This window comes from Falco biarmicus, chromosome 1 (assembly GCF_023638135.1).
Source record: "Falco biarmicus isolate bFalBia1 chromosome 1, bFalBia1.pri, whole genome shotgun sequence".
Classification (NCBI taxonomy): Eukaryota; Metazoa; Chordata; class Aves; order Falconiformes; family Falconidae; genus Falco; species Falco biarmicus.
This window is the reverse complement of record NC_079288.1, coordinates 18,062,016-18,089,170: the sequence shown is the minus strand read 5'-3', so window position 1 is coordinate 18,089,170 and position 27,155 is coordinate 18,062,016. Positions and strand designations below refer to the sequence as shown.

Here is a 27,155-nt window from a genome sequence, read left to right as displayed (position 1 = left end):
GTGGCTGTTAGCATTTCAGTTCGTTTTGCAGTAAAGTTTGCAGGAAATGAACCAAGAAGTTGTTGTACCACCGCCAAAGCCCTTGTTTCCTCTGTCCTCATCAGGGTGAAGGCAGCGCAGAATGAGTTGGGACAGCAGATCCTGGCTGACTTCGAGGAAGCCTTTCCTTCTCAAGGTACAAAGGTAAATTGAAAAAATTTGAATTGAAATTGAATTGAATTGAAAATCCCATTGAAAAGTGTTGCTGAAAACTATTCAATGTAATTGTCATTGGTTTTAATCTCATTTTATGTGAAGATTTGATCTTTCTCTGTTTCAGGAGTTATTTTAAAAAGCAGACAAGTCTCCCAAGCTGTAGGGTGCTAGGTATATTTCTCACTGTTTCTGAGCGTGGGAGAGAAAGGCCACCCTTCCTTTGTCCCACCGCACCCATCTGCTGCAGCGAGGTCTGCACGCCAGTCGAGGAGTGCCCCAGGCGCTTTGTGGGTGGCCCTGTAGACCAGAGTGGGGTTCCCTCGGCATCTCACCCAGGTTACTGGTTATTTGTTGAACACAAAAGGTTCATGTTGAGTTCAGAGAAAGCCAAGCACCGGAGCTCTGTTGACATGCTGTCAATGAGTTTGTCTCTGGTTTACTCAGACAGGACAGATGCAGATCTGGGCTAGGGCTAAGGCGTGAAATGTGCTTCCCCAAAACTATGCATCCAGGTGTTTGCAAACAATAAGAGGGGGTAGGTGTGAATTTGAATTTACTTCAAAGAAAACAGTTCTGTCTTCCAGAGTACCAGCTCTGCTGGTTTCTTCATAAAACTAACAAGTACGGAAATGAGGAAACTATTTGGGACAGATCCTTGATGAAGGGGAAATCTGTCTGTGTGAAGGTGCATCAAAAGAGCATTTTTTTTTTATGTGTTTCTAAATTTTCTGTCTTCTCCACTAGCATCATGCTATGCACTTATACAGACCAGCAGATGCTACTTCATGTTGCAAACTGATCATCTCTAGACTGCTTTGTTTCCCCCATTAATTTGGCCTTAAGCTTAGGAGAAAAGGGGTTTTCTTGTCCCACTTGTCAGCCACTTCTTTTAGCTGTTCTTCAGAGTATCTAGACTGATGAAAGCTCTGGCAGAAGTGGAGGGACAAGGGTTCTTTCTGCAGGTGGAGCTGGCAGCTCTTCTGCAGTAGGGAGCTTCCTGGCTCTTGAGCTATAGAACAGCTTTATGGCCAACAAAATGGAAGCAGCTCAATTTTCATTGGCAGAAGAAAGATGCTCAGTGATAATAAAGACTAGCAGCAGAAGCATCAAACCCAGAAGAATAATGGGGAAGGATAAAAACAATATAATCTGGATGCAGTACAATTTACAATCAGCTGTTCAGCTATTTAACCTTAAATCATTTGTTCCTGTTTATTTTGATAGAGGCCTGGTGGACCCAGCAATGTCCTACGTGATGCGTGTCTAGTCGCCAATGTCCTGGATCCCAGAATCAAACAGGAAATCATCAAGAAGTTTATTAAACAACACCTCTCAGAGTATCTGGTCCTTTTCCAGGAAAACCAAGATGTAAGGAAGCTTAGCAAGCTACATTTGGATTTCACATTTTGCTCTGCTGGCGTTCACAAAGTTCACGTTTCCACAGGTTCCTGTGGTGAAATGTTTCTAACCCGAGGGCTCAGCAGCAGCGACCTGCGGGTGTGATGTGGACGGGCAGATGAGTTGGGAGTCAGTTTTGTCTCTGCCAGGATGATTTCCTCCCACCTTAGACATCAGTTTCACATACCAATGCTGGAAATGTTTCCCCCTCATATAATAAATAAACAAATAAATAAATAAATAAAAGTTAGAGATACTTTCTGCCTTGTAAAGGGTTTAAAGATTAAACTCTGAAAATTGCAAACTCAGAACCTTTGCAAAACAACACCTTCCCTTAAGCAAGTGAAAAAAGAACCCAAAATGCCTAAAAAAGGGGGTGCAGGGATTTCCAGGAAGTGGATTAATCTTTGTAGCTAATTTTTAAACTTCCTGTCCTAATGCTAAGAACCTTTTAAAAGTTTACTATAATCATCTTGGATTTGAAAAACAAACGAAAACAAAACCGACTTTGAATCAAAGTGTATTTTAACAATTCTGAAACTTTCACAGTTTGTGACAGAGAGGAGAAGAAAGCTAAAATGCTTCATTTTAAATAGCATTTTTCCATCAAAGTTTTTTGGATTCATCTTTCTACTTTTTGACCAGAAAGCACTAATATTGGCAGGAAGAAATCCCATCCTGCTCATGTTGGAAGAATTCTTGTAGAAATTTGTGGATCCGCAGTCCCCAGAGTATGAAACCAGCTGAACATGAGAATCCAGGAATTCCTGCATTCTCATCCCACTGTTGACTTTAACCTCTCTGTCTGCGAAACAAAGAGGGGGAGATCAAATGAATTATTATTGGATTAAGTTTTCAATAGTACCCACATGATTTAGGAGTACTGTTATCCTCGTTTTCAACAGAACTTGCTCTCTTAATTCGTACAAGATACGGTTTTCAGTCTGGCGTGTGTTTAAGGACTTTGAAGAATGACTGTTAGCATTCACAGTGTTATTAATAATAGCCAAGGTCAAGATAGCTTTGATTGATAGCCCAAGCTCCTCTCCGAAACTACAGCAGCCCAGTTAAGCAGTCGGGCTGAATATTAGCAGCTGCTGCTCTTAAAGGTGGTGTTCTCCATCTCCCTCAGGTGGCCTGGCTGGATAAGATTGACAGGCGCTATGCTTGGATAAAGCGTCAGCTGGTGGACTATGAGGAGAAGTACGGGCGCATGTTTCCGCAGGAGTGGTGCATGACGGAGCGCATCGCTGTGGAGTTCTGCCATGTCACAAGGTGGGAGTCTGGGGAGCTCGCGATGCCTCTCAGCAGTCACCTTCCTTAAACAAAAGGTTGGCCTGTCTTTTGCCAAATGGGTGCTGTATTCATAGTGCTCTAAAGGCAGTCTGCAAATATCTCTGTAGAATTTTCCGTGATTACAAGCAAGTGAACAGTGAAAACCTTGAGAGGTATCACTAAAACCGCACGTACTGTTGGGAGAGTGAGGTGATGTGGAAGTCAAATTTCAATGTAACAGAGAGAAAAAGCCGTAATTTTAGAGGCCAGGTGAAATGGTGTGAGCTGACTGTGGTGTGACTGCCTCGGACCATGGTCTTTGCCAGCCAGAGACAGGGGACCAGAGCAGGGTGCCAGCTGTGGTCCCAGTAGCACCATTGTCTTTGGTTTGGGACCCCAGGTTTGGTGCTGTGGGCTTCCCTGGCTGCTGTGGTGCACTGGCTGTTAGGAGATGGGGTCCTGTTACCCACAAGGCTCCCAACAACCGTGGTTATGTTTGAAATGTGAACTGTAAAGCACTTTTATGTTAGAGAGCATCTTAGGAATTAGCTTGAATTTTGTGATGCAAATCTCTAGGGAACAGACAGAATTACAGTGTTAGGCTTCAGAACTTTCTCTTTAGAGAAAACCACATTTGTTTTTTCTATAACGTCCCCCATCCCCCCCCCCTCTCTTTCAGGGCAGAGCTTGCTAAGATAATGCGCACAAGAGCAAAGGAGATCGAGGTGAAATTGCTTTTGTTTGCCATTCAGAGGACGACCAACTTCGAAGGACTTCTAGCTAAACGCTTCTCAGGTTGCACTCTAGCTGATGGGGCTGTGGTAAGGGGATTTCTAAAGAGCAACTCTTTACTCAACAGCTTCTTCAGGAGAAAGAAGCCCCCTCACGTGTGGCCCTGGTAATGGGAGACTGGAAAAGGCATCACCTACAGCCTCGTCTCGCACTGCCGGGTTAGGGTGTTCGGTGTGACTGCACAGTGCCTTGCAGATGGGAAAGTGGTTCTTGATCTTGCAGACAGTGGTAAAGAGGATGGCACGGGGCTGCCAAGAAGGAAAGTATGCTGATGGTCTGCTTGTTTGGGTCTCCTGGGCTCTGTGCTGTTTGCAGCTCAAGGGACATTGCTATGGAGAACCACAAAGTAATTGTGGCACGGTGACCGCGTTATAATGTTTGTTCTCTGCATGTCGATGGCACGTTATAACTACAGTCCACTGTTCATTTCTGGTTACCACACGTTCTCCGCATGGTACCAACTTTCAATCCCACATCGTTGCGTTAGTTGTACTTGCAGGGGCGTTGGTAGCTGCTTCTTTTCAGTGTCTCGTTTAGTAGATTGTAAAGGCAGAGTCAAGACAAAGAGCTCAGGGAATATCTCTGGGCCATCTCGGTGCTTTTTGTGCCTGAAGTCTCAGCCAAGAGCTCCACCAGCCAAGTGCCCTGGGAGCACAGAGTCGATGTGTGGCTCAGAAGCCACTGGTTTGAGGTTGGCTTCTCTGCCCAGCTGGTGTCTTGAAGCCTACTTGGATGTGATAATTCAGCCTACGAGGCAAACCTGCTGGACCCACTTGTAATTTGCTGTAGATCAGTAGGTGTTGCTAATTAAAAAGGGAAATCCTGTAAGGTTTTCCTTCTGGCTGAATTTAGATCTCTTAAAATACAGCTTTATTTTTCTGACAAATTTCATACGAAATTTGCAGCTTTAATTAAATTGGCTTCACTGGGTTGTTAGCCCTTTGGAGAAGGTAGGCACAAAAGCTGTTATAACAGAGAAAAACAGAAGGGGAGGATGTGGCTTGAAATGAAAGGAACACCTCTCTGTCCCTCTTTCTGATGTGTCTAGAGGCTATAACACTCTGGCTGTCATCATCTGACCTGTTTTAGACACAAAATGAAGGTTGTAATTATAAACAGCTATCTAGGGAGTGCACAGTGGGGCCAAGCAGTCTGGTGGGAGCAGGGATGTGGGATGTGCTGCGGCGGCAGAGCTGGGGGGTTCTGCTGTCGTGTGTCCTCCCGCTGGAGCCACTTTGGAGTGTGTGGTTTGAGGGAGTGGAAATTTGACAGGGGTCAAAAATGCCCCCTTCAGGGATGGTTCAGGCAGAGCGGGTGAGCGTGGGTGCAGGAAGAGCAGGCTGTAAGGGTGTTGAGGATGTGGTGTGCTGGTGGAGCGATGGAGAGGAGCCAGACTCCAGCCCTGTACCAGGAGTGTGCTCTAATCTTGATGAGGCGGCACTGCCTGGCACCCCACAGTCACCTCTCTACTTGGAGAAGACAAACTGCTGTACAGTGCTTTGAAGGGCTTAGTAAAGCAAAATATGAATGCAGCTGGGTGCCAGAGGGGACGAAATAGACTGTTCTCTAAGGATCTTCCTCTTTTTTTTAACAGAAAAAGCCAGAAGTGCCACCTCCCTCCGCCAACCCATTTCTGGAGGATGAAACTGGGACAGAGACAGATGAGATTGTGATCGAGAAAAGCGATATGGACAAAGTAAGTCTTTGAAGTTCTTCAGTTGTCAGTGGGGCAGCCTCTGCGTCAAAACCTCTAGTGGTGCCTAAGCTTTCCCCATCACATTGATTTGAAAGATTTGTTTTCACAGCAATTAATTTAGCCCAGTTTTGATCCTCTGTGCAGTGTACAGGCTCCCAGTACGACCATGGTTTGCTCTGGCGCACTTCACTGAAACCAAAGAAATCTTGATTTCAGTTAATAGTGCGGAGACAGTCCTGCCATATGGGAGTGGGTTGGATTCTGTTCTAGTCCATGCAGCAGCAGCAGCTCAAATGTAGCTACAGGATTTCTGTCAAAGGAAGACAAATTAGCATAGCTGGGTTTTCAGATCCCAGAAGAAGCTCCCACTACAAACAGTTGCAATTCATATTTTGCTTTGTCAACCAGGCAGACTAAGTCTGGAGTCACCAGGCAACTCATTGAACTTTCAAGTGTTGGTTTTAGATTTTTCACTCCAGATATATTACTTCTGGGATTTTTATCTCTGTAGTGCTTTTCTTCCATTACCTCTGCAAAGCAGGTGCCACCTAACCACTTGTAAAGGCACTGGGTTTCCAAAGCCCTCTGCAAACATTAAAGGAGTGAATAGTAAACTCAGTTGTTTTAATTGGCACTGATATCAAAGCCTGTAAACCCCATATTTCTTTACTCACCAGGTGGATGTTTTCTAAGTGTTCAATTGTAAGTTGCTTGAAGCACATGCCCTCTCCTTATTCAGTGAGTTTACAGCCCTGTAAATGGGCCATTTACAGGTGGTATCCTGATGGATCACGAGGGCCCTAGGACCTGCTCAGATCCGTGCCCCTGGGGAGACTGGGGGGTGGTAGCTGTCCACCAGCACAGTTTGGTGCACTGCACCCCCTCCAGATTTTCACATGATAAAGGCAGCCCTCCGCCTTCCATCCACAGTGTTGGAATGGTTAAAGAAAGTTTTTCTCTTTCCATTAAAATACAGCTGGACTTTCAGTGATCTGGAAGACGGCAGCTGGGGACTTGGGGAGACACGTGTGGTGTGTTTTTCATGAAGAGCTTGCTTTCCACTATCTGTAATAGCTGAGAGAAGGTCAGCTTTGCTGTGCAGTGTTGGGATGAGAGGACATCCTTGGAGAAGTCAGTGGTGTTAGAGGGCAGGTGAAGAGATAATTGCAATAACTAGGCTGCTTAGGGCTGGTTTTATTGAACAGTAGAATGCACTGCCCTGGCCAGAAGCAGTTCAGGTGCTTCTGAGAAAGGAACCGCTCTGCTGCCTGCCCATGGGGAAGCTGGTACGAAGCCATCCACTGAGCTATCCCTTGAAACGCCGGTTGTGGTGAGGTTGCTCTCTCTTTCTGGGTATGCCCTGTGGTCATGCTCAACACAGTGCGGGACTCTGCTGCAAGGGCAGCTGCCCCCCAGGCACCTGTCTGCCAAATGGGGACCCCGTGGGCTCCGACATCTCAGTTTCGAAGCTTGTGGTTAGTGCTGGTGAGTTCATGGTGGAGGTCTCATCTTCTGCTGCCACTAGCTGAAGAAGAGAAAGGATGGGAAGGGTTGAAGATGAGTTTTGAGTGGTAGAGCTCTTCCAAGACACTAGTCCTGACAATTCAAGACACTTGGGAGTGTAAGGGAGCACAAGAGTTTGAGGCGGGGGGAATCCATGTTAAAAAAGAACCTCTTTTAGTAATCCTAGCAGTTTGATTTAATCTGTTTACTTTGGATTGTAATGAAAGGAAATTGGGCCAGCTGCAGACCTCCTTACTGTGACAACAGTAACCTTTTATTATTTCCATCAAACTCAAGGAGGAAATAGCTTAAACATCTGCAGCTTTTGGATGGGATTGCACACTCAGAAATACAGCTTCACTGCTACTGTTAAAAGATTTAGTATTCTCTCCACCAGACATGCTGGGAATAGCATGATGCAAAGACACACGCGCACACGCAGAAAACCAGTCCTGCTCTAGGAGTTGGCTCTTCCAGCCTGGTAAATCATAAACATCATGAATCTGCAACCCTGTGTTGGCGCTGCCATCCTGGAGACTTGGCAGCTGGAAGGTTTCTGTAATTCCCACCTATTGTTTTCCTCCCAGCTCCGATGAGCTGTGTGCATCCGGCAGGAACGGGCAGGCACTGGCAAAGGGGCTGGGGCGGGAATGCCGGGTAGTGGCTCTCTCCCAAAGCCATAAAAACGTACATTCTCCAGTCGTGCTCTTAGCGAGAAGGTTAATGAAGCCAGTCTCATAGAGGTGGTCTGGTCTCCATAAAACCATTTGCTCACTTTTGGTTTGCAGGCGTATATTAGTACTCATTGTGTCTCTGAGTCTTAATCATTGCTGAGAAATGCTTTCCTTGTCATTCTCTGCTATTTCCTCAAAAGACTTAGTGCCACCTCCTCTGTCATTTGGGAGAGTATGTCCTTTAGGCTCTGTTGTTTTGCTTTTCTTCTGCTAAGAAAAAAAAAATTTCAACTGGAAAAATTCGTATCTTCATTGGCTGGGAGCTGATCCTGGCTTTTTGTGGAAAGAGGCAAGATTCCATTCCAGAGTCACTGCAGCCCTCTTTGCAGGCAATGAAAAATTGTCAGCTTGCCGGGAAGCAACAAGAAAAATTGTCTATCAGTAAAAAAAGAAATATCATAATCTAGCTGTAGGGCAAAAATGCGCTTAAAGGTCCTGCCCAGCCTGGTACCTGAACATGCACAAATTGAAGCATATGAGTGGTCCTGGTGGCTTCAGTGAGATGTGCTTGGCCACGGTGGAGAGTGCAGTACTAAACTAAAATGAGACTAAACCGGATGACTCCTAAATGACACGTGTGCTTAATGCTCTAATGTGACTTTAAAATAGAAGTCTTTGCATCCCCAGAAACGCGTTTCACGGTGAAAGCAGTCCTGTAATGTTGCCTGTATCATTCCAGCTCCGCCGGTAATTACGTGCTGTTTATCTAAATAAAATTCATCCTGATGAAGTCTTAATGTTGAGTTATTATTCTTAATGTTCTAAAATGTAGGGATTTTTCAATGGTGCTTCCAAGTAACTGCTACGTTTAATTTCAGAGGTGACTAGTGGAGTGTTGTTACTGTTGGAAGGGTTCAGCAAGGTTTTATTTACGAGCTGCATTAAGATTCTTCTACTGAAATCTGTTAGCATGGAGCAGCCTTCTCTTTAAGGCTAAGAATATTTTACAAGTGAAAGGATAATTCCTTGGAATACTAACAGCTCTGTTAAGAGGAAGAGGCTGTGTATTCTGCCAATTATATATGCCTTTGATTATTTGACAGCAAATTCCTGTGTTGTAATATTTCTGAAGACTTAAATCCTTTTGTGCCGTGGAGTTACTGTTTCTTCTAGGTCTTACAGGGCAGGTTTGAAACCAACTCTCTAAATGTTTTCTTACAGCCAAAGAAGCCAAAGGTCCCTGACAATCCTTTTCATGGCATTGTTTCCAAGTGCTTTGAGCCTCACCTTTACGTGTATATCGAGTCCCAGGACAAGTGAGTAACCAGCATGTTCTTTTGGGCTTATTTGCTTTTGAATGTGTATTGCAGTTGGATTGTACTAGATTCTGTACTCAAGCCGCAGAAAATTAATTTCCTGAAAGTCTGCTTCCTAATTTCATCAGGAGCAGTATTCGTGGTTCAGGAAGGTTAGAATGAGTGGGACCGTTGCTTGGGCAAAAATGAGTGTTCAGAGGGCTGTGGATGTTGGTTTCGTCTGTAATTGCAAAGGCCTGCAGGAACGATGCCTGCTGCCATTCTGCAGAGGCTTAGTGTTTCTGAAATTGCTTCTGTTGCCTCTGCAATTCCCACTGCAGACATATGCCTTTCTTTCGTCTCATGCCTTCCACAAATAGTAGGTTTGCTTTTTCTGTAAAATACACATGTGGCTTTGTGGCAGAGGAGTTTCAAGATTTGCTTTGTAGAAGTTAGTTATTTGAGATCCTTAGATGAAAGCTGCCGTAGATGAGCTGGCTGTAAGATAACATTATCACTGCTCACAGATTGGGACTTTGTCAGGGGCTTTATTCCCTGGACCACTTCTTCATCTTTGTCTTTGACTTGCAGCAAAATAACTTGAATGAAAGGAGCTTTCAGCTTAGAGCTCTGCGAAGTTTTTAGAGCTCTCACCACAATGTCTTGTGCACCTTGATTCACACCAGGGTTTAAATAACATCTCTGTAACAACTGCGCCAGCTGGGAGAGGAGGTGGTTGAAGAAGGTCCAATACAGCCTTTTAGTGCAGGTGTGTGGCTGGAAAGGAGAAAGAGGTGCCTGCCTCATGTAACTCATCTGTGCCCTTCTGTCTTCCAAGGACTTACACATGACAGAGTGCATAACTTGAGGCTCATACCATCCTGATTTTGTCCGTACTCCAAGATAGCCATCTTGAAAAAGCTTTCCTATGTCCTATCAACCTTTTATGCTTTTTAAATAAATAAATAAAACCTTGCACAATGATCTGTCATGCTGCGTTTAGGTTCCGCAGTATAACAAAGGGAAATGGATATTTCTCCCCCCTGCCCTCAGCCCAGCTGAGCTCAAACTTATTTGAATACTTCTTCCTTTCTCACTGGGGGCCATTTTAATCCCCATTTTGGTAATTCTACCCCACTGTGCTCCTAGCCCTTTCAGTTGCTTTTTTTTCCCCTCCTTTTCCTTTACAATCATGAGATGTTTTATACTAGCTTTATAGCCACAGGCTGCAAGGAGTTCAAAGGAAAACTGCCACAGTATTCCCCATGCTGCCCGTCTGCCAAAAATTGCTTTCCTTTATGATTTTCCTCTCTTCTTCCCCCTTTGATTGAACTTTTGCGGAATCTGTTGCTGATGTCTGAAAATGAGGAGTTGCTTGGATAATTAATCGTATGTTTGGGCTCTGAATAGTGAGCATAGTGTGATAGTTTTCTTCATCATTGCCCTAAGACTGTGGCAGAAAGCAGCCTGGACCTTTTTTTCTGAAAAATTGTTGCCATACGCATTTCAAGATACACAGTGCCAAAATCTGTAGCAATTTAAGAGGAGACACCTGAAAGAAAGACTTTAAAGATGCTGCTCCCCACCCTTCGCTGCAGTGTAAATATCAGATTTCTTACCAGCAAAGCAGATTTCGTTGCTGCCCCATTGGGATGTGTGTCTTTAGCTCTTCTTTGTGGCCTGTTGGAGCAGCAGAGGCATACACATGTGAGCTGAGCTGCTCTGCTGGAGTGAAGGAAGAGCTCCATCAGTGCTGGGGGTATGCAGAGCTGTGGTTAAGTGTGCTGAAATGCATGTGTGCATTCAGAAGCTTCGGAAAACTGGCACTTTGTGATGTGTGTTTATGGCCTCGTGAGCAGATGGGCTTCCAAAATACCCAGTCCATGGAAACTGCCCTAGAAGTGGTCCAGGCGTCTCAATGCCATTGCCCTTCCCCAGCACCCAACAGATACCAACTGTTCACATCGCTGAACAGACCAACTTACTGAGCACTGTGGTGTTCTGTCATGCAGCTGAGGAGCTGCCTGCTTTTCCTCTTGATTGCCAGAGGTGCAGAAAAAGCACTGAATGGGTTGAGTGAAAGAAAGATGAAAGAGGAATATAGGAATGAAAGGATTTAAGAACCAGAATAAAATTCCCTTTATACGAGTTCATTTCATTTTTCTCTTGGTTAATTTGGTGAGTTCTTGCTCCCAATGAATATGCTGCTGTTGGGAAAAATACCACATCTGTACTACCAGAGAATATCTTGGAGCTTTTTTGCAGAATCTATAGAGAAAATGTTCATTTTCTGTAGTATTCCTGCCGCCTTCATGTTTTAACTCCCAGTAGCTTTTTCTGCCAAATTCTTTGTGCTCCCATTGTACCACACAAAGGTTGTTAGCCTTCCTATTTGTATTTTGGGCCAACTGAGACTGTTGTGAAAGTTTGATTGACACCAATTGAGGTGTGCATTAATAATATATTAGTTCCCTTAGTGCACAACATCCTGATGTTTGCTTGTGTCAATCCCGTGCTGAGATAAGAGCAGTCCTCACAGCCTGCCTTTGATGGGCAGTTTCTCCAGGTTAGGATCAGAACAAGCATGAAGCTCTAGCGCTGCACTCCCAGATCTTTTGGACAGCTGCGTTTGCTCGTCCATCCCAGTTGACAAGACCTTGGGGGACCAGGAAAATGTAGATACATTTCACTTTGCCTCGGAGAAGAGGCGAACATGTGGAGTAAGCATAAAGAAACAAAAGCCATTGACATTCCTGACCGTGTCTTGAGACTGAGAGAACGAGAAAGAAAAAAAAAAAAAGTGGCGGGTGAGCGCTAAGAAAGCTCCACTTTGTTGCCCAGACGGAGCAAAGTGCAGATGCAGAGGTGGAAATGCAGCTGTTTAATTTAGTGGGCCTTTTGACAAGGAGCAAGCCATGTCCGTTTTACTTGAGAACCTGAAGGAATGCTTCAGCTTGCAGCACGTGTGAGCCCTCCTGCAGCAGCCATCTGTTTGGCTCTCCTGCAGCTACGGGGGGAGGTATATTTTGCTTCACTGTGGTCGAATACAATCAATGCTTCACTTCAGCATTCAATTGCTCTTGCCAGTGTGTAGAGATTTATCACATCAGTTGAGCAGCCTGATGTTTTTACAGTTCTTGTAACAAAGCCGAGGAACTGTGTGTATCTGTGGAATCAGAGCTATGTAAAGTGCTCAAAGCAGCAAGCAATAAGCCTGACAAAAGGGGCTACTCATCTCTGCAATCGCCTATGAGCCTAGCTTAAGCCAAAGAGCCTTGCTTCGTGGTTTAAAGCCCTGATATTGCAAGCATATTTCTGTAGATTTGTTTGGGCTGGTGGATCATCCGCGGCAGGAGCTCATCCGTTTTGGTGCAGCAACCTGTAAGTTTCTCAGGGACGAGACAGGGCACCTTTTCTACTTGTGCAGTGCTGTGCATTCGTTGGGAAACTGGAGCCAGAGTGGGTTTACTCTTTCACACGACAGAAAGAAAGGAAGGACAGAAACTGGGGAAGAGTTTTCATGGTTGGCAGGGTTTTTTACCCCTTCCATTGGCAGAGGTGAGTGAGGACGTGCTGAAGAGCCTCAGCTGCCATGCCATCAGTAACACCATGCCCATTCTCACGTAGTCTCTTTGCATGAGCTCTCAGTTTAGCTGTTACACCCTCAGCAGCGAGAGGCATGAAGGCTGTGCCGTAGGAAGGGGAGAGCTGGGGGAAGTAGTGGAAGTGGGAATATAAAAGAGAGGAACTTCACAACTCCATTTGGGCATGTTGTCTGAAATGTCTATGCATTCCTCAAAAGCCAGACTTCCTTGTGGAGGGTTGTGTGTATTTGTGCGTCTGGGGGAGGAGGTTTACTGCTGATTTAGTTCATCTGGCAAAGGTTACTCCGCTTAGCTGAGCTCTGGTGTCAGGAGAGCTGGTCTTGGTTCTTGACACGGATGTGCTGTCACTGGAGGAGTAGGACCAGAGGAACTCCCCAAGATCAGAAGACTTCTTTGGTTCTGTATTGATGGTTCTGGCCCTCTGCCATGCTAGAAAGCCTTTTTGTCGTGATGAAATGGTGGGAGTGAAGTTTATTGTTGCCTAAAGATGAAAATATTTGAGTAAGGACTAGGCTATAATGAATCACTGGAGACAATAGGAAGGCTTTTTATGCTTTCAAAAAGACTTTAAGTAGGAAGTGCACTTTGTGCTCATGCTAAATAAAACTTCTTTAAAAGACGTGTGAAGTTGTGCAAAACCAGGTGGTATCCAAATGGGACCAAGAAATGGCAAATGGCACACCATTTTGAGCACATCCCTTTAAAAGCCGTATTCCCCGAGCTCTGCTCCGGAGGCTGCTGATAGGGGAAGCCCGACTGTTACTTTTGCCAGTGCCAGGAATGAAACTTGAGCGTACACTTTATGCACTTGCATCAAATGTGCTGAACCCAGTCCTGGCAGACTTGCGAGCTTTTATTTGTGACTGGAGAACAGATTGAAGCTGCCACTAAAACTGTTGAGTACAAAAGGTCATTACTCATCGGTCCAGTCCACGTTCTTGTGTGAGCTTTGTGCTGAAAGGGTGGAGATAAGAAAGGGCTGGAATACCTGACTGCTAAAATCGGAATGTGTTTGCTGGTGTTGCAAGACAGGGCATCTGGTTTTAAGCATTATTCTCTCTCTTCCCTCCATTTCCTCCCCCAACATACTAAAATATCTTTATGTATTTCCCCCGCATCAGAAATCTGGGCGAACTGATTGACAGGTTTGTGGCTGACTTCAAGGCTCAAGGTCCCCCCAAGCCCAACGTGGATGAAGGAGGAGCTGTCCTGCCCAGCTGCGCTGACCTCTTTGTGTACTACAAGAAGTGCATGGTGCAGTGCTCCCAGCTCAGCACCGGCGAGCCGATGATAGCCCTGACCACCATATTCCAGAAGTACCTTCGGGAATACGCCTGGAAAATTCTGTCTGGAAACCTGCCCAAGTGAGTTTCGTTTCCCAAATGTTGCAGCACCGTCTGGTGAGACATTCCAGTGAGGACCAGATGCTTTGTGAAGATAATAAATACATACTTGTGATCACTTCTGTTTCACTCTCAAAGAAACCATGTAGCAACAATATAACTACATTTACTTCACAATTTTCTCAAAAGTTCAGTGCATTGCACTGAGAAACAGCAAGAGACCAAGTGGACATTGTTTTTCTTTTAAGGGCCCCTGGAGGATAGCTTCGTATTTGGCTTTGACTAGTAGTCAGATTTACAGTTTCTTGAAGTTCCTTTTGAAATGCCAGCCCGAGTCTCTTTGGAGAGTTCTGGCCTGCAGAATTGCACTTACCCTGCTACTTGGGTAACTGATTTAATACTCTGATTCTTAGCTGCCTTAGCTCAACATTATACATGTAATAATTTATAATGAAGGTGGTTTATTTGTGTGATGCTAAAGTGCTTACTGGTAACTCGTTCTGCTCTGTAACGTTTTACATATGTGAATAAAATATGTAGATGTAAATCCAGTGGAAAGAAAGGAAATCATTATGAGTTTACACCAATACAGGTAAGTGTACAGGCTAAAGGAGCTCCTTGAGATATTGCCAGCCTTCACTACAGATAATTTTGTATGCTGTTTGCCATCTTCAGTTTGTTTCCCTTGTAAACCTGGGAGCAGCAGAATGAGTTTCTGAAACCAGTAAAATCTTTTACAGATGGAAGGGGAGAGAGTTACATCCAGACAAGTGGAAAGATAAATTTAATGTGCGTTCTCCATCAGACCTCAGTTGCATTCTTTATACACATTTTTTTGTGTGCTCCATTTTTGCTGTCCAAGATAAATATCACTGTCCTATTTTTTTAATGGATTTGGATTATAAAAGATTGAGAGGTAGGGAATTTCCTGACTTTGAACTGTTCTGAGTCTTTCTTTGTTGATACACAGCAGTTAATCACTGGAAGACAGTGGAAAGCAGCGGTATCTTTTATAATTTACTGTGTTGATATCATCAGTTTTTAAAACAGGTTACCAAAGTTTCAAATGCGTGCTGACATCTGTTTAGTACCGAGAAGATAAGTATGATATGCTGCCTGATAGTTACTGAGATTTTTCTGTAATCTTTAATTAAATTTTGAGTACCTGGCAGTGAGGGTGAAGCTTGCTGGGGGAAGCCGTATTCCACTTGCATCTTAATCTATCGTGTTGCCAATGAGCAAGTTGCCCTTTGCTGGAAGACTTGATACAAAGTTCTGTTTGTCTTTCTAAAAGATAATCCTTAACAAAAATAGCTGTTGTGGGTTTGATGTAGAATGACACTGACCAGTGTTGCACATGGCATTGGACTTTGTGGTCACAAGGGCTTTTTATGACATTGAAATCTAGTAGTAATTTTGCAGTGTGTGCGTGTCTGTACACCTGAAAGCCTTACAGGTTTTGTGTTTGTTGGGTTTTTTTCCCCCCAGGACAACTAGCAGCAGCGGTGGGCTCACCATCACTAGTTTGCTGAAAGAAAAGGAAGGCTCTGAAGTGGCAAAGTTCACCTTGGAAGAACTCTGCCTCATTTGCAGCATCCTTAGTACTGCAGAGTACTGCTTGGCAACCACCCAGCAGGTGAGCTTTCCTCTATAGCACCTCTGAGGTGGCACCCAGCAGCAGCCCCTCTTCTGTCACGAGATGCCGTGCTGCTCCCTCTTCAGGGGCAGGCTGCTGTGGAGACTGGAAGAGTCAAAAGTACTAAAATAGCCATAGTAGTGTCTGCTCTGCGTAGCATCCCATTGATTATTACACTATTAAATCTTTATTTCAAAGAAAGAACTGATTTTGTTGTTTCTACATGAGAAAAGTCATTTGCTTGTGATCTTGCTTTGCAGCATCAGTTTTAGATTAAATCCTTTTATACTTGTTACATAATTTGTTTTGGATTGGGGACCAATTTTTTTTTTTTTTTTTCAAATACGCTTCTCGTGGTTCATGATCTCCTAAAACAAGAAAGCCAGTAATTCAAAATAGGTTTGGGAAAACATGTGCATGAAATATGGGGGCAAAGTGGAGTGAAGAGAGGAGGTATTTATGCTGATATGCTTTGCACCCACAGTGCTTGTTACATTAAGGTGCTTTCAAAATGCCTCAGGTCAGTAGATGAACTGTGATGTTTGGCTGTATCAAGGCCTCTCCACCACTAGAACTGGAAATCCTCCTCCTCCTCCTCCTCCTCCTCTGCAGTCTGGGCACAGGCAGAGTGTTGAAAAACATCTTTATTAGCAGGACAGGTGCCACGGCATTAAGCTAGTACATTAGCATGTCATACTAAAATTACCTTGGAGGTTGACTTCTTTGAGGACACAATGCCACTGTAGGCCATCCTGGCAGGTCAGTCTAGGGTGTCCAACGAGCTTTCCAGTGTTCACTGGCTGAGTTTTGGATATAGTCTGGGCACAGATTAGGTTTTAAGAGGTTGATTTTGCCAGGACATAAGTTTTCAAGAATGGCCATTTCAAGTCAGAAAGCTGATCTCTCTGTTGCTTGTTTTGTTTCCTAACAGTTGGAAGAGAAACTCAAAGAAAAAGTGGATGCAAGTCTAGTGGAGAGAATCAACCTGACGGGAGAGATGGACACTTTCAGCATGTATGTTCAGCAGATGCATCCTCCCACAAAGTTTCAAACATCCTAGTTTGTCAGCCAGATGGTGCTGGAGTAATACAAGCCCAAGATCCCAGTGCCGCAGGACGCAGCCAGCAGTACGACCCACCCAGATACACAGCGTAGGCATGGGCATTTCCCTGGTGAAGGAAGGGTCACCCTTTGGCTGGTCCAAAAGCAGCGGTAGTACAGACTTGAGGTGTAGTTGTTCCCCATCGTCCCAGCCAAAGGAACAAGAGCACTGGAAAGGGGAAAGGAAACAGTGAGTTTCCATTTGAAACATCATTTGCATCTTGGCAGCTCTGTGAGGTGGCTGTTACATTTCAAGAAAGGAAGCTATTTCAGTACATTCCTTCCTGCTTTAACTTCCCACTGTTAATCAGCAGCCTTGTCAGTATGATCAAACCCCATTTCAGATGACATAAAAGACTGATCCAATCTTATATTTGGGGATTATAATTGAGAGAAGATTACCATTCATTAAAATAACTTTTCACGTAACGACGCTAAAAATATTCTCCTCTAACATCCACTCCTCTCCACCACTGACAAGCAGACTGAATACTTTTTGAGAGAAGGAAATGGAGGCAAAAAAATAATTCTTTTGCCTTACATCAGACAAAAGAAAAACCTTGGCAAAGCTGGGAGAATAATCCCTATCACCAGCTCTCCTTCTCCCTGAAGCTGAGATTCAGCCCAGATAGCAGCAAGATTTTTTTTCAGATGATTTCCTTCCTGTGATTCCTCCTCTCTTGCTCCAGTGGGCAGGATCCCACTGAATCTCCATCCAGGTTTTTCACATGGTGTTAGGCTCTGTTCCAGGCTGCAGAGTCTCCCTTCCCTTTAGATGTTTCTCAGACGTTTTAAAGAGTGAATCCCTGACCGAAAGCTAGGGTTGCTGTGTCAAAGCAAGCAAAGTAGCTGGGGAGTAGAAATAAAACATGCCATATGATGGGGTTTTCTTAACGTGGACAAATGAGGGTGAGTTTTGCATTTTGTCATGACCTGTCTTGAGTTGCTGCTCAGTTTCTCTGGTGGCTGACTCACAAGGTGGTTGGTCGTAGGCAGCCAATATGATGTATTTTGGAAATCATGTAAAAGTATAGTTGACATCTTCTGGTTTGGACAGCTTTAAAGTTAAACTGACAGGCCTGATGTATCTTGTAGCAAAGGCTTTTTAATTGACTTTCGGTCTGTTCCTGTATAGCGCTTTGTCCAGTCTTCTGTCAGTGTAAGTCATTGCTATAAACCTCTCTGGCGTTTGCTCATTCAACATCAAACAAGTTGTTTCTTTGAGGGTTTGATGTTAGGCATGGTCATAAAGAAAGTGATAAAACACTGCTGTTTACATACCTGGGAAAGTGTTTATTCCTTCTCAGAAAGGAGAGTGCAGAACCACCCCAAATGTGTATGAAGTGATCAGCTGGGGCGGGCTGGGGGTGGTGGTGTGTTTACCCCTGGGGTGGCTAACCATGTTCTTTAGGAAACGTGGGGAAAATTATGAGCTCTTCTTGAAGCTCAACCAAAGGAAAAGTATTGTCATGTAAATCCAGGAATCCAGGGTTCCCACCTCCTGCCCTACTGCTCTGTTGTGAGATTATGGGCAGCGTTCAGAGACCCCTTGAAAGCCTGAAGTGTTGAGCTTGCCATAGTAAGAACTTGCCGTGCTAGGACGATACTGCTCATTTATGGCCTCAGCTTCCCAATCTGTCAGCTTCTGTGCTTTTGCCAGGGGTTGTTAGGAGGATTCAGTAACTGCTGCTGAAGTACTGTTATGTGCTGCCTGGGGCAAAGGTTTGAAGTGGCTTCTAGCAGAACCAGGGTGTGAGCCCTCTTGGGGCGTGGTGATGCTTTGCATTTGCAACGTGCTTCTTGCTGCACCGTTACTCCTCTACAGCAGGTGTTAATTTTGAAGTGTAGACAGATCTAAGTTTCTCTCCCTGTTTGCAATCTTGTGGTTTATAGGTGAGAACCTGTACTTGGTGAGCCAGCTTGGGACAGCTTCCTGACATGTGGAGGCTAGTGGTGAGGTCGCTTTTTATCCCACTGCGAGGTTGTGTTTCATTTGGGTGCTGAATCGCGACTCTTTCCTACAAGTCACTGACAGCAGGTGCCCTGCAGGAGTCAGCTGTGCCCAAGAGCTGGTTATTTCAGTTCAGCTCCCTTGGCACTGCCTGAGCTGGTGGAATCCCCCAAGGGAGTGAATCCTGTAGTGCCCAGCAGAAGCAGAGGCACCAGCAGAAATGGTCACAGGCTTTTTTTATCCTAATGCAAGTTTCAGATCGTGTAACTTGAAGCCAGTAGTCGCTTTGTCTGCCATACTAATTTTTCCAACTAATTTTGGATGAGTTTGCCTTTACAAAAAAATTAATTGCTCTGAAGGAACACTCTTTTATTTGACATCCTGTTCCAGTCCTTATGTGCTAGAGCTCTAGGAAAGGGAGCAGATGACCTCTGTGCAGAGCAACACCCAGATCCCGGCAGCAGTTAGGAGTGGGTGATGCCATATCTCGATGAGGAGGGGGACAGTTAAAAGTATTTTGAACCGTGAGCTCCAGAGTAGTACCCAGAACTTCACAAAGAAGACGAGGGGGTGAAGGATGGTTCAAGGAAGCATTGGTCAGATTTCTTCTAGATCTGCGATTCCCATCTGTGCTACCAGCATGAGAAAGAGCAAAAGTAAAACCCAGTTCTTACGTATATAATTCTGGAGTTGTAAACAGGCATCTGTGGCAGATTTACAGTTTACACTGTTTTTAAAAACTGTACTTACTTAGTGAAACACAGTCACTTATTACTTCTGGCAGCAGTTGTCTGTAATGCGAGTGCTGGGTTACGTGCCCTTGAGGGTGGTCTGAGCTGCTGCAGACAGTGTTTCTTGGCTGTTGTTTTAGGATCAGTTGCACCTTTATGCACATTGTAATATGGTGGCATCAAATATGTCTCTAAGCAATATCACGCTGTTAAAAAAAAAAAAAAAAAAGAGGGGGGGAGGCAGGGAAATGTGTTTGACTAATGTGTCCTTTAGTCTGGTGTATGTCTCCGAGAAACTCAAACAATGGATGGCGGCAATCCTAGACATAGTGTAAATAAGACCTCTGCCTTGATCTTCTCAAATGGGAGACACATTGAGAAGTCATACAGATGTACTTTTATAAATCCTCTTTACATACTCCTGTGAGTAGTAGACTGTTGACTGAGTAAGTGGAGAGATGATAAAATGTTAGTTTTATGCAGACTGGATTAAATTCAAAGCCAAGTCCCAGTCTGGGCTTGGTACTCAGGGGTTTCTCTTCTTCCCGATGAGAAGGTGGGAGTTACCCCACCTGACACCTTTGATCTCCAGCCCTTTCTATGTGTCACAACAGAGAAAAGTCAGCTGTAAAAAGATGTCCTCTGTATGCTAAAGCCCATTGTATAGCTCCCTGACGGACAGCTTGCAGAACTTCCCGGCTTCTTTTCAGTCCAAGTTTTAGCCATGCATATTCACAGCGTAATGCTACTGTCAGCTAATAGATGATTTTCCTCTCTTCAAATACGCCAGTTCTGGCACTGTGTTGCCAAGTTCTATTCTAAAACTGATGCTTGATTTTTTTTTTTGTTGGTTTTTTTTTTTCCAGTGTGATCTCCAACAGCATACAGCTGTTAGTGCAGGACCTGGATGCAGCCTGTGACCCTGCCCTGACTGCTATGAGCAAGGTAGGGGGTGGATTTGTTTTGGGAGCAGGTAGCCTTAAGATGCTTGTGGAGTTCTTGTTTGCTTTGATTGCTTGATTTCACCACTGACATCCTTTTACGCTGCCTTGACACTTAGCCGTGTATAGAATTCTTGTTGCTTCTTAGAGCAGCAATTGCTGTATTTATAAATATATCCTTCACTCCAAAACCTTTTATTATTCAGATTAGAGCTTTCTGTCTTTTGCAGCACGTTAAAACACACAGACAATGAAATACTTTCTGTAAGTACATAAGGCTTTCTCTTTCCACTCCTAATGCCAGTGAGAGCCTTTAAAAATGGGAAAACTTTTGTTAACATGAAATTTCAAATACACCTTCTCATTTGCTGTATTCTTTGTGTTCTTTGACAAGGAGTTTTCCTAGCCTGCTTGTTTGCGGCCGTGAAATTGAGGTACTCAAAGGGTAATATGGAACTGAGATTGAGCCCTATTGCTTCTGTGATCCTCTCAAGGACATATGGAGCCGTTCCTAGAGAGGCCCATATGATTAGTGTGTCAGGATTTTGTTGCAGTTATGCTGCTGGCTTTTATACGTTTGAAATGCAGAGCTGTGTTTTCTTGCCAAAGTATTGTGAAAACCCAGACTGCTTTAGACAGAGGTGAAGACAACAAAAGTGGATTGAACTATTTTTTTAATTAGAAATATTAAACATAGAGCTCCATTTTTGTAGGATCAACACACTGTCTTGCTGCCATGAATTTTAATAGCTTTCTGCTTTATGATGTATTCCAGCTGTAACTAGCCCCGCCACCCCCAGCTAATATTTGAAGTGGAATGCAGCTGGTAATAGAGCTTGTACATGTTCCAAATGAAAAGAGGATTTCCCCCCCCCCCCCCCCAGTAAAATAACACTGTTAGGAAGGGCTTGGCACTTCAGGTGTTGCATGTGTGCCGTGTCAGTTCCTTAGATCTCGTGGACCTATGTAGCATAGTAGTATTTGAATCACTTAGCTCTGACTGTTTATACCCAAGTAAACCACAACCTTGAGAAAGCAGCAGCTGGTAGGCCATTTATTTTTGTCTTTGGAACACTGGTAAAATGCAGCACATGTGATGGGACTGATGATATATAAACAAGTTAAGTGTTATGAAATTAGCTAAATAAATACTTGTCACTTGTGCACACATTCCACTATTTGCATCAGACAGAGTTGCTTTTATGTGATTTTTACTAGGCTTGGGTTTGGTGCAAGAGTGTTTTCCCTCACCCACCTCCTCCCTTTCCTTCAGGGCTGGGTTATTACTCTGACAGTTGAGCAAGAAATGCATGTAATTATTTAAATGCAGACTTAGTATTTGTAAGTGTAAAATTTCAGTCTATATTAAAGGAGTAAACACTGTGTGGCTGATCCATTCCAATTTTCCTGTACTGGGAAAGCATATCTATCTCAAGACCCATACTCCACTAGGGCTCTTCCTTTGTTTAGCTTCTTTTCATTTACTTCATTCTGGTGTCCTCCAAGATTGAACATTCCCAGTCTTTTGTTTGAGTCTGGCTTCTTTTTTTTTTTTTTTTTTCCCTTGCAAAAACGTTCAGTAACTATAGAGGTAAATTAAGAAATACTTAAACCTCTAAATCCACTTTGGCTACAGGCCACTTTGAGAGACTTAGCACAGAAAACAGCATTGTGGATATTGCTTTCAGCTGGGAATGGTGCTCAGTTTCCCTGATTCTTTACCTCATGTGTTCTGGAAGAAATGCTAGATGATGAGAAGGCCCCATATTACAAAGCTTGTGGGTGATAATCTTTACTCAGACTTTAGAGCAGGTATAGAATGATGAAGCACGGCTGTAGGAGGGGGAGCTGGGTTGTGAGGTGGGAGAGGAATTTTCCCTAAACCCCTGTTGTCATAGTCTGGATAACAAAGTACTGTGAATACGTTGTACTGATCTGTAGCTTAAATTGCCTGGTGTGCTTTATTTTTAATTGTTGGGATGAGGGAACTGCTAATCTGCATGGGATATTTTTGCCCCAGTTAAGTTTATGGATTACACTGGATAAGGCTTGATTTACTTGCTGAATTAACCATCAGTTTATATGTAAAACTGTGCTTGTAAGTGGGGCTGGGGGACATTTTAGTGACTCGTGTCGATCGCTTGCTGGTTTTTTATATTTTGCTAAAACCATTTGGCACAGCTGCAATTTCCTACTTCCTTACAACTGAGTGGACAACAGCAAGTGCTTAAACATGGAGCTTTAATAAACTCCCCAATACATACGAGGGAAACCCCAAGAGCAGAGCAATCGGGACTGCCAGCTGCTAATTAAAAAGTCAGCGTGAGTGCATTTTAGCCTTTGAGTAAGGTACAGCACGCAACATTGCAAACCAAAACTGGTGGCAGAAAACAACAGAGTGGGTTTCAAAGGCGGCAGTATCCGCTGCCTGCAGCCCGCTGGCTTTCCTCTCCCCTCCCACTTCTTCCTGCATGAGCAACATGGGGTCAGGGTGCTGGCCTGGTGGTTACGGACGCTCCCCGTGCCCTGTCTGCAGCCTGTGATGCTGTGATGCTGGCAGGTGGGATGCTACTGAGCACGGGGAGGCTTGGAGGCTAATTCCTCTTCCGTTAAATCATGAAGCAACCCCTTTGCTAGAGACCCTTGTCAGTGCTTGACATGGAGGAGGGACCTGGTGGGGTTCCTGGTTTGGCCCTGTCACCCCACTGGGGCCACGGGGACATGTGGGGACACGGGGACCCACAGCTGGGCAGACCCAGGAGCGCTCTTGAGCCCCCACTACGCCCAGAGGCAGCGCAGCTCTTGTCTTGTGCCAAACCACCCCAGTTTTGCTCGGGGTTTCTCTTTTTTCCTTCCCTTTTGTAATAAAGTGCTAAACCCTCGACAGCCCAGTGTTTTTGTTGTAAAAACCAGCTCTGAAGGTAGCGCCAGGTCCTGCTCTTACAGGTGGCCACAACACCCCATGTCCTTGGGGGGTGCCAGGTGCCTTTCGGCTGCTGCTGGGGCACCCCACGTGCTGGGCTTCTCCCTTTGGCTGCAAGCACGACGCCTCGCTGCTCCTGTTCCTTGGACTCATTTATTTTCAGCTTGTGTATGTAAACTATGTGGATATCCCAAGAAAAACACAGGGCGAGGGAAAAAGAGGAATACATTTAAAATGACAGGAACAAAGCTTTTACCAGAAGAGTTGGGCTCATATTTCTTCTGATGAATTTTCAGTATGTGTACTGTTTCTTTCATTGCAGCTACTGGTTGGGGTGTGTTGCTTTTTTTTTGGGGGGTGGGGGGGTGTTGGAACACACCCACGTACACACACACAAAGGGCTATTTTTACTGTTCGTGCTTTAAAGGTCTGGTTGTAAAGTATTGCTTTTGGAATGAAGACCAACCAAATGAAAAAGCTACTGTTTTGTTGTTGTTGCAGTAATTCAGCTCAGCGGTCCCTTCCCACTTTCTGGCCATTCCCACTATGTGGGGATGGTCTGTTGGTGGAGAATCGCTGCCTGTCAAGAAGGGCCAGGGCTGGGAATGTGTGAGTCCGTCAGGGAGACAGGCACAGCGGATTTTCTTCGCATATGACAAGTACCATGAGGAGTAGAAAAGTGGTTGGCTCTTAAGTAATCTTCCAATCGAAAATAAGACGGAACAAAAACCTGTAGAGCAGGTGATGAGATGTCCCTTCTAGCTACCCGGGTGATGTGAGATAAGCAGGTTGGGGTTTTTTTTGGTTTGGTTTACATAAAGACAGTTTTGGTAGGACAAGTGTAGACTCTCTCAGATACTGTGATTTTGCAAAGAATTTGGCTTCTCTTGCCCATTAAATCACTTTAAGCTGCATGTTGTTTGGATGGAATGGAATTGGCTGGGTTGCAGGGGGCAAAGTAGCCATAATTAAATTAAAACCAGGAATAAAAAACTTTACATGCAAAATCCAGAACTTGAGAAAACAAGTTTGAGGACAAACACCCCCCCTCAAAAGAAAAAGCTCATCTTCTGCGTGTGCCCAGTTTCCTATCCAGATTTCTTATGTTTTCCTCCTGTTTTGTCTCCAGCATGAGAACAGCATCTCCAAACATTTGGAGCATGTTGCAGAGTGTGCACGTCTCTAAACAGTAGCAGAGTTAAGAACACTTTTCTGGACGCTCGTGTTGCTCAGTGAGACTGTTACATACATAGATGCTTGGCCAGGTCTTACCCTGCCCAGTTACCTTTTGGGTTTTGTGCTTTTCCCCACGTGATTTACTCTGTGCTCCCTGTGTACTGCAGATGAGGCTCAGAGAAGGTCAAGGGAGTTGCACATCTGGCTTACAGGGGCTGTTCTGCTGCATTTCTGCTGACGGTAAATGAAAACAAAATGGGAGGTTGAGTAACTTCTTGTTTTGTATATTTTTACATATATTTGGGATGAGCTGAAGTTGGCATCCTAGCTTATACACCCAAAGTGCTTTCAGTGTGAGCTGCGCTGGTGTAGAGTGCTTTGGACTTTAAGGCTATTTCTACCTCTTCCATCTATCTGTCATCAGTCTCACCAGTATTAAAGTTTTGGCTGCCATACAGGAATCCAGACTTTGCAAGCTTGCAGATATTTTCTCAAATGCCTGTAATCAGGATTTATATGGGCACTTCATCCCAGCAAACTGGAAACTGTTAAATATTAAGGCAGTCTGGCATGCTCTGAAAGCTTTTTTCATCCTAACGGTCCCCGTTCGTGTAGGTTACCGGTCACAATCTCTCTGCCCTGGTGCCAAAAGGGCTGTTCTGGGTTTTCTTTGTATCTTGTTGTAGAAGGGTTTTGCTCAGTCAGTGTAGTGACGAAGAACTTGACCTTGGTGGTGAATTGCTGGAGCAGTCTCTTGATGATTCCTTAGAGATCTTTTGGCAGGAAGTTCGTACAGTTTTCCTTACCTGTTGCTTGAATCTTAATGATTTAAACAGTCTTTTTGGTTGTTTTTTCCCGTTTGTGCAGATGCAGTGGCAGAATGTGGAACACGTTGGTGACCAGAGTCCTTATGTCACCTCAGTGATTCTCCACATCAAACAGAATGTCCCCATCATCCGCGACAATCTGGCCTCCACGAGAAAGTATTTCACTCAGTTCTGTATAAAATTTGCAAAGTAAGTTAGCAACGTGGCACAGAGTTTATCAAGCTCTCTGGTTCTCACTAGTCTGTTTGTACATGATTGTTTGCTCTCTAGCTTGCAGCATCAGTGGCTGTTAGTGTCTGGGTGAAGACCCTCTCCACCCAAGGAGAGCACAGAGGGAGGTGGGGTAGGGCAGCAAACGCCAGCAGCTGCTGGCAAGGTTAAAAGATCCTTCACTTTCTTGTCTCAAGTTTCCTGCTGAGGCAGATTTTCTCAGCTATTTCTATTGATTGGTTCCTCCTTATGTGCCTGAACCATCCCATAAAATATTGTGATGATCACTGTCTACTCTTTGCCAAGTACAGAACATTTTGGGTTGGACATATTTAAAAGGCTTTGAACATCTGAATGTAGACATGACTCTTGCTCTGGGAACCTACTTTCCTTGCAGTGATAAGAGGCTGTGGTGCTTCCAGGTACTGAGAAATTTGGTGCATCATCTGCCCAAAAATAACTTTTCTAATAGCTATAGCGCTGTAAGGAGGGCATGTGTGATGAGTCTGTTCTGCCTTCACAGTCTAAAAGCTGCTTTTCTGTGCAAAAATAGTTTAGTAAGGAGGGGAAATAGACATTCAGATTTGGGGGGTAGTATGTGTGTCTTCCTGGCAAGTCACTTAAAGTTGAGCAGCATGAAAGAACTGGAAGATGAGGCAGAAATACCGCTTGCCTCTGGATTCAGGGTTGAGGGTGCAACCCTCCAGCATCTCTTGGACACCCGAACTTTGAAGCTATGTGTCTGACACAAAAATTCAGTTCTTTGGAAAGATACTTTGAACTCTTCCCTACTGCCTGTGGCCAGCTGAGTTTTACATGCCAATGCCCCAAGAAAAACCCTCAGGAGGACTCTGCCAATTGTAGCTGCTGCTTTTGGTGTTGCATGTGACTGTGCTAGTAAACTTGAGAGCAGTACCATGCATATCATGTGTCACTCTAAAATACCTTAACGTTTCATTCATCTGGAATAAGCTAATCATCCTGAAATAAACGCTATGGCCTGGCAGTTGCTGTTTGGGTTTCAGGCTGGAGCTTCAGCTCCTGCTTCGACAGGGGAGGATGCAGTAGGCTCTCCTGAGAACTGTTAGTTTTCGCAGCAGGGAGACTGGCCTGAGAGTTTCATTCCCCGTCTCTATCTCAGGGTACTCATTACTTTGCATTAAGGAGCAGTTGCTGATAAATCATATTATGACGTTGCCCATAATCACTGTTTGAAGTGCTGTCTCAGTGAAAATTTATTGCACTTAAGCCTTCTATGTGGTTACGCTTGAATTTTATATTGCTAACATGGTGATGAATAAAAAACCCCATTTACTCAGCTGTTCACAGCACACTCTTAATACCTCAGCTTAGTTGCCTCCCTTTTAACTTTATTGCTAAGCACATACCAAGTAAACTCCAGATAAAATACCCAGCTCTCACATTTGAGTAAAGTTCACATCTCAGCTGAGTGCCATCCCAGCTTGTTCTACAGAAGAGCACAGAAACCTGCAAAACTGCCGCTCCACTTCAAGGCCTTTTTTAAGACAGCTACAGCTCTGATCGGCAGCATGCTAAAATTAAGGCACAGTCCTGAATTCACTGGGCCATGGATCAGGTGCAGAAATTAAAATCTGGTTCCTGAAGATGGGTTTTGCCAGATCGTTTTTAGAGTCCTGTACAACCTGGTTTTAAGGAGAACTAGCCCAGTGGTAAGGGTGTGCTGATCCACTTAAAATGCTTATGACATTTTAATGCATACAAACATTTGTACTTTTGAATCTGAGTTCTCATGGAATGTGCTGGTCTGCCCAGTGTAAATACCTGGCTTTTTGTGTGCTCCACAACACTGAAAATCCTTTTAACAGGCATTGTGCTTCCCCGTATGTTAATGCCTGTATCTT

General features: G+C 44.4%; 1 protein-coding gene across 7 annotated transcripts in view; it reads left to right on the top strand.

Moving 5' to 3' along the window:
• The window catches only part of VPS53 (VPS53 subunit of GARP complex), a 67,420-nt gene that overhangs the window by 26,285 nt on the left and 13,980 nt on the right, over positions 1-27,155 (top strand). For all 7 annotated transcript variants that reach the window (XM_056340180.1, XM_056340190.1, XM_056340209.1 and 4 more), the window contains 11 exons: positions 105-183; positions 1,420-1,563; positions 2,726-2,868; positions 3,548-3,689; positions 5,255-5,356; positions 8,755-8,849; positions 13,555-13,797; positions 15,265-15,412; positions 16,344-16,426; positions 20,062-20,140; positions 25,103-25,251. In XM_056340180.1, the coding sequence (XP_056196155.1) occupies positions 105-183; positions 1,420-1,563; positions 2,726-2,868; positions 3,548-3,689; positions 5,255-5,356; positions 8,755-8,849; positions 13,555-13,797; positions 15,265-15,412; positions 16,344-16,426; positions 20,062-20,140; positions 25,103-25,251 (1,407 nt within the window). The remainder of the gene's footprint in view (positions 1-104; positions 184-1,419; positions 1,564-2,725; positions 2,869-3,547; positions 3,690-5,254; positions 5,357-8,754; positions 8,850-13,554; positions 13,798-15,264; positions 15,413-16,343; positions 16,427-20,061; positions 20,141-25,102; positions 25,252-27,155) is intronic.